At 45.9% G+C, this 7633-nt stretch overlaps 2 protein-coding genes across 2 annotated transcripts; one reads left to right on the top strand and one right to left on the bottom strand.

The window, feature by feature from the left end:
* On the top strand, positions 1 to 1874 carry dynlt2b (dynein light chain Tctex-type 2B). Its single transcript, XM_066648230.1, has 5 exons — positions 1 to 134; positions 332 to 465; positions 1006 to 1075; positions 1199 to 1262; positions 1348 to 1874. Exons 1-5 carry the CDS (start codon positions 85 to 87, stop codon positions 1393 to 1395), a joined length of 366 nt encoding a protein of 121 aa, XP_066504327.1. The 5' UTR covers positions 1 to 84; the 3' UTR covers positions 1396 to 1874.
* Positions 1875 to 5741: 3867 nt separating this feature from the next.
* nmur1a (neuromedin U receptor 1a) lies at positions 5742 to 7228 on the bottom strand. Its single transcript, XM_066648291.1, has 3 exons — positions 6741 to 7228; positions 6222 to 6622; positions 5742 to 6136 (listed from the first exon to the last, which is right to left on the bottom strand). The coding sequence occupies exons 1-3, from the start codon at positions 7226 to 7228 to the stop codon at positions 5742 to 5744; spliced, it is 1284 nt and encodes a 427-aa protein (XP_066504388.1).
* Between the last annotated feature and the right edge of the window lie 405 nt (positions 7229 to 7633).

The following is a 7633-nucleotide window of genomic DNA, read 5'->3' on the forward strand; positions in this document are numbered from 1 at the left end:
ATGAAGCGCGCTGCTGATTGGCGATTGGGGGAAACATAACTGACGTCTCTCGCGTTGTCATGATAACAGCCGCTGTGTTTAGTAATGGAGGGATCCGTAAACTCACACAGTATCAGACCGAGTCAACAGCACAGGTACAACACACACACACACACACACACACACACACACAGAGTATCAGTATCTTCTGTCCCACCTTCCTTTAAATCTGAATTCCTTTCGTCCTGGAGCTAGAACAGGAACTTGGTTCTCAGTGAAGGAGCACAGCATCAGCTGGAGCATTTGTATGTATTTGGAGTATTTGTGTGTGTGTGTGTGTGTTTGTGTCCAGGTTCCGTCCAGCTGTGGTGTGTGGCTGTATCCGGGAGGTTCTGAGGGAACACCTGAGTGGGGAGAGCTACGACTTGGAACGAAGTCCAGAACTCATCCAGACTCTCAGCTCCAGCATCTCACACAGAGTCAGAGGTGAACAGGACACCCCTAAACCCACCTACACACACACTCTTACACACCTACACACACACACACACACACTCTTACACACCTACACACACACACACACTCTTACACACCTACACACACACACACACACTCTTACACACCTACACACACACACACACATACACACCTACACACACACACTCTTACACACCTACACACACACACACACACACACACACACTTAAACACCTACAGACACACACACACACACTCTTACACACCTACACACACACACACACACACATACACACCTTAACCTAAAACTAATTCTAGACCTGCACTCATTTCTCTCTCTCTCTCTCTCTCTCTCTCTCTCTCTCTCTCTCTCTCTTTCTCTCTCTGTGTGTCTCTCTCTCTCTCTGTGTGTGTGTGTGTCTCTCTCTCTCTCTGTCTGTCTGTGTGTCTCTCTCTCTTTCTCTCTCTCTCTCTCTCTCTTTCTCTCTCTCTCTCTCTCTCTCTCTCTCTTTCTCTCTCTCTCTCTCTCTCTCACTCTCTCTTTTCCAGAGTTGGGGTTAGAGCGGTATAAACTGGTTGTGCAGGTGGTGATGGGGGAACAGAAAGGAGAGGGAGTACAGTAAGTATTCCTCACTCGCTCCTGTGTTACCTCATTTGTTTATTTATGTATTGATCACATATTGGAAGTGTGTGAGAGAGAGAATATAACGATGCTGTAAGTATTTATTGCCTGTGTTTGTAGAATGGCGTCTCGGTGTTTTTGGGATGCAGACACAGATGGCTTCGCCAAAGACATTTACATCAACGTGAGTCTGAAAGCACTCTTCACCTACTGAAAATAAACTGTGTGTTGTACCGCTCAGTAACACGCCGCTCCTGTGTTCCCTGCAGGACACTCTGTTCTGTGTGGCGGCTGTGTTTGGAGTGTATTATTACTGAGGAACCGACGGAGAACCAGCTTTTTCCTGGAACGGTCTTCGTGTGGGAGGAGTTTAAGTTCCGTTTCTGGGATTTTTAGCTACTGTCTGTTTATTCTGATGTTGCTCAAAGCTCAATATATGTGAGAGTTTCTTGCTTCAGTTCAAATCACACAGAACTGACCACAGGGTGGGGTGACACAGTCTCACACACACACACACACACACACACCCTGAGTGAACAGTCAGAGACCTGGCTGTAACTGTACTGTGTTTATTTTGGACGCCCCTCAGGTTTTTCACGTTTGGATTCTGGAAGCTGGAACTCCTGCAGAAAGAGGTGCTTCTTTTGTCCAAAAAAAGTCAGAAAGTCGTGTGGTTTAATGCATTCAACTTTAAAATAAGCATCATGTGCAGTGTGTAACTGAGTCACGCAGACGTTGTTAAGATCTGAGTTCTGTAAATATTTATTTGTAAATTGAGTCGTCAATAAAGGACAGAGAGGAGTGATGTACGCTGCTGATCTCTGTTCGTTTCTGTGTGTGTGTGTGTTTCACATTTGGAGAATGGAGAGTTTTCAGCAGTGGGCCATAAATATTTATTATCCTTAGTCTTTCTGCTCCTGCCACTAGGGGGCGTCAGACTGGCTCATTGCAACCCGAGGTTTTACACAGACCGCTCTCTCAGAGACAACCCTTCCCTGTATCCGGGCTTGGGACCAGCGCCAAAACGACACCAGCATCATTCTGGTCTTGTGTTTGTGTTGTAGCTGTTTGTTACAGAACTATCTCCTTCGTCAGGAGCCAAGACAGAAACCCTCTGTAAAATCACGCTGAAAGATCAGAGTTAACTGAGGCTCAGAGCTGGTGATTTGTGAAAAGTTGACCTCTACAGCAGCGTTAATAACCTCCCTCTGTGTCTCAGAGCTGACCTCCAGCTGCTCGACCTCCTTAAATTTCTGAATCATCACTAGCTCTGTGCGGAGCGACAGATCGCCGCGGGGCGAGGGGCCGCTGTGCTGCTGTGTCATCTGTTTTAATATTGATGATGATGATAATGTTTTAAAACACCTCTGCAGCCGTGTGGTCATCCTGCAGTGGGCGTCATGGCCCTATAAGGAGCTCTGGCTCTGAGCTGGACGTCTCTGTGACAGAAACGACTGCTGACACGTCCTCACAGTTCACCACACGCTTCGTCACGCGCCTCCAAACGCAGACCAAGCAGAACTCTGGAAGATCCTTCAGGGGTTCTATAGGATGTCGCACTGATGGAACCCTTAAAGGAGCTTCCTGGAACCTTACTCTGCTTTATCAAAGGTTCTAAGAGGAACAGCATCTCTCTTTAGTAATAATAATAATAATAATAATAATAATAACAATAATACACTTAAACGGTGCCTTTCAAAAACCCAAAATGTTTGAGAAAGTTCTTGAAACAGTAAGGTTTTCTAAAAGATGTTAATGACAGGGAAGAACTCCCAAAAATTCCCTGGAGCTTCACCCCTTCCCAACGTTTCTCTGACGCTTTCTGAGCCGAATGTCTCCAGAGTCTCGGGGAAAGGAGACGGGAATAAACTGTAAAGAGTGACGTTTTACTGAAGTGAAATTATCTTAAACCTAGTCAGTGTTTATTAAAGTAAAGGCTGCAGGTCAGATGCTTGTGAGTGTGTGTGTGTGTGTTTCCTGTTTAATGTTAATGAGGCAGAAATGTTTAAAAGTTATTAGACACAGATGAATGTTAGTCACTGATACTGAGCTCCTGAATGAGATGGGGATGTACAAACCGGATTCCAAAAAAGTCCACTAAACAAATTGTGAATAAAAACTGAATGCAATGATGTGGAGACGGCAAATGTCAATATTTTATTCGTAATAGAACATAGATGACAGATCAAAAGTTTAATATAAATGTAACATATTTTATTCGTAATAAAACATAGATGACAGATCAAAAGTTTAATCTGAGTAAATGTAACATTTTAAAGGAAAAATATGTTGATTCAAAATTTCACAGTGTCAACAAATCCCAAAAAAGTAGGGACAAGTAGCAATAAGTGGCTGGAAAAAGGAAATTGAGCATATAACGAACAGCTGGAAGACCAATTAACACTAATTAGGTCAATTGACAACATGATTGGGTATAAAAAGAGCTTCTCAGAGTGTCAGTGTCTCTCTGAAGCCAAGATGGTAAGAGGATCACCAATTCCACCATTGTTGCGCAGAAAGATAGTGCAGCGATACCGGAGTGGTGTTACCCAGCGTAAAATAGCAAAGACTTTTAAGTTATCATCATCAACCGTGCATAACATCATCAAAAGATTCAGAGAATCTGGAACAATTGCTGTGCGTAAGGGTCAAGGCCATAAAACTCTGCTGGATGCTCGTGATCTCCGAGCCCTTAAACGTCACTGCACCTCAAACAGGAACGCCACTGTCAAGAAAATAACAGAATGGGCTCAGGAATACTTCCAGAAAGCATTGTCAGTGAACACAATCCACCGTGCTGTCCGCCGTCTCCAGCTGAAACTCTACAGTGCAAAGAGGAAGCCATTTCTAAGCGAGCTCCACAAGCTCAGACGTTTGCACTGGGCCAGGGGTCTTTTAACCCTTTGAGGTCGGCTGAAATCCTCTTCATTTTCCAGAACAAAGCTCTCCTCCGCAAAAGGGTTAAACAGTCTTGGGCCTTTAAAGCGTGGTCCAGATAGAAACTACAGATTAAGAAAAGCTATAGTTTAACCCTAGCGAAATTTCAACGCCACACCCAGAGCCTGAAGGCAACCTTAGACCTCTGACCCTCAAAAGGACGACAACACCACGAAGAGGACGGCCGCACGCACCCTCAGAATGACCTTCTGGGATGAGGAGAAGCCTGCCCAGGAGAGACCTGCATGGACATGTCTCTCTCTCACAAGGCGGCAGATCAGCGACGACGAAGAATCCCCACAGAGACCTTCAGAACACCACCAGCTCCGACGGCTGGGTCTGAAAGCCTTGGGAGAAAAGGAACGCCCGCGGTTGCAACCTACAAGGCCCGCGTCTGCAATTCTCCAGGAAGTCGTACCGGAAGGCACCGTCAGCGACATGCTCCCTGTCCATCTCCGGATACGTAAGGTCACATGGTCTCATGGGTTGGTACTGAAAGTTTGCTGGGATAAACAATAGCCTTTCTTAGAACTTAGGGCAATAATTATCATGGAGAAATTCGCTCATATATTAATCTCCCTGTTCCCTCATCTATCGCTGTAATCCATTTCATTATCTAAAATGTCTAACTCATATTCATTATTTGATATTACAATTAATAAACCAGTTGTGTGATAAAATCCAATCCTTGGTTATTTATTTGTGTGTGCACCTTTCTTGTATGGAATTATAACTTCTAGTTCAGATTCCATTTCAGAGTCAGGAAACCACGGCAGGTCAATGAGCATAATTTATTAATAATAGTTAATTCTAGCTAATTCTGCTGTATAATATGTGAAGATGACCTACTTGTCTAAGCTAAAATTAAGACAGGTAAAGACACTACGTATTAGTTAATGGCTCCCAAACATGGAGCTTAGCAAAATGAATTAAATAATTAATTATTAATAAAATAATAATTAATTATCATTAACTCCGCTATGTAGTGCTAATGCCACCACAACGTGTACATGCTACGTAGGAGAAGGATCCGGGGACTGAAATGGCAGCCTGCAGTCCAGATCTTTCACCTGTAGAGAACATTGGCGCATCATAAAGAGGAAGGTGCGACACAGAAGGCCCAAGACAATTGAACAGTTAGAGGCCTGTATTAGACACGAATGGGAGAGCATTCCTATTTCTAAACTTGAGAAACTGGTCTCCTCTGTTCCCAGACGTCTGAGTGTTGTAAGAAGGGGGGATGCCACACAGTGGTAAAAAATGGCCTTGTCCCAACTTTTTTGGGATTTGTTGATGCCATGAAATTTTGAAACAACATATTTTTCCCTTAAAATGATACATTCTCTCAGTTTAAACTTCTGATCTGTGACTTGTGTTCTATTCTGAATAAAATATTAGATGTTGGCACCTCCTCATCACTGCATTCAGTTTTTATTCACAATTTGTTTAGTGTCCCAACTTTTTTGGAATCCGGTTTGTAGAGCAGGTTTAGCTCGTAGCACGTAGCCACATGGATGTTCTTCTGTGTTTTAACGTTCAGACCTCGACCCTGATCAGTACGAAGCGGTTGCACAAGATGATAATATTAATATTATTAATAATAATAATAATAGTGAATGGTAGGGAGCTGTAGAGCTGTGTTCTAAACCGTTCTCTCAACGAGAAGCTCCTCTGAAGCGAAGGCGGTGGGAAAGTGGACGTTGTTTCTTTCGCTGGACGTTTGTCTTCAGTCGAATGTTGTGTCGTTTTCTCGACACTCGCAGAACTCGTATTCTCCGTCGATGGCGATGACGCTGTTTCCGGCCGTGACCTCGCTGATGACGCTGCGTGAGGTCACACGGGTCACGCTCAGCGAGCGTTTTCTGGGTGTGGGATGCCGCGTGCGACGACACATCACGTCTTGAAACATCTCACGGAAACGTGTGGACATCAGGTTGTAGAGCACGGGGTTCACGGCCGAACTCAGGTAGAAAAACACTCCCGAAATGACGTGGACGTACTCGTACGCCTGGAACATCACCAACTGGCCCTCCCCCTCCCCCCAGTGCTCCATAAAACTCCACATCACACGGTCGGTGTGGAACGGAGCCCAGCAGATTCCAAACATCACCACCAGCACAACTAACAAACAAACAAACAAACAATAAACAAACAATAAACACATTAGCTGTGAGATTGTTTAAAGTTGATGTTCACTTTTACTTACAGAGCATCTTGGTGACCTGTTGTCTGCGAGTTTTCTGCGTGTGCTGGTGGTGGTTGAGGGCATCTGCTGTGGTCTGCGTCTGCAGCGTCTGCAGGTTTCTCTCTCTGCGCAGACGCAGGCCGATCAGCAGGTAGAGAACGCTGAGCGTTAGCATCGGCAGGAGGAAGAACAGCAGTGCCGTGAGCTGCACGGTGAGGTTATAAACCCACCGTGGCCGGATCAGCGTACAGGTCTCTGAGCCCAGCACTCCGTCCCGTCTCCGTCCCTGACCCGGACGCCATGGAGATGGCAGCATCAGGACGCCGTGCAGACTCGTGTTGGGCAGAGCACAAACTACCGACACGCTCCAGACGAACAGAATCACACGCTTGGCGTGAGTCCGGGTCACAACGTACTTTGCCCTGAGAGCAGAGAGGAACATGGTAAAGGAGGAGCTTCACCACGGTTTACACAACGTACAGAATGCACACTCGATTCAAAACTCTATTATAATGTTTATTATGCCTTTGTGTGCGCTACCTGAGTGGATGAACGACGGCGATGTAGCGCTCCACGCTCAGCGCGGTGACATTAAGGATAGAGGCGAAGCACACTGTCTCAAACAGAAAAGTCTTGAAGCAGCAGCCGCTCTGGCCCAGGAGGAAGGGGTAGTTGCTCCACAGCTCGTACAGCTCCAGGGGCATCCCCAGAACCAGCACCAGCAGGTCCGCCAGCGCCAGGCTCAGCAGGTACAGGTTAGTCGGCGTCCGCATCACTCTGTGACGAGCGATCACCACACAGGTCAGGATATTACCCAGAATTCCCACCCAGAAGATCAGCAGGTAGATGATACAGACAGGCAGGAAGACAGGGGAGCGCCGAGGACCCAGGTATTTCTCCAAAAACTGCTCGACCTCCAGGCAGTGGTCCTCCAGCTCCGCGGCGCTCAGGTTCAGAGCCGAGCTGGAGTTACACCAAAGACCCTCCACGCAGCTCAGGGCCTGGGACGAGCAGTTGGGTTTGGACATTTTCTCTGAGTCGGACATGATGCTAAACACAGACAAACACGGTCAGATTTATCATCACGTAGCACTACAGGACACGAGGACTGAGATCTCAAACACTACTGTCACAGAGTAACCCGGTCACACCTACAACTTCTTATATGGGCATCCATTTGTGTTTATACTGATCACATCAACAACGACAATAGCAGCAGCAACAACAATAACAACAGGAACAACAACAACAACAAAAGCAGCAACAACAACAGCAACAATAACAACAGCAACAACAACAATAACAACAACAGCAAAAACAACAACAACAAAAGCAGCAGCAAAAACAACAGCAACAACAACAACAGCAGCAACAACAACAACAACATGAAGGAGTTCACACTCAGATTCTCTCCCTGCAGCCTTCAGACTGTA

This window comes from Hoplias malabaricus, chromosome 16 (genome assembly GCF_029633855.1).
Source record: "Hoplias malabaricus isolate fHopMal1 chromosome 16, fHopMal1.hap1, whole genome shotgun sequence".
In the NCBI taxonomy this organism is placed as follows: Eukaryota; Metazoa; Chordata; class Actinopteri; order Characiformes; family Erythrinidae; genus Hoplias; species Hoplias malabaricus.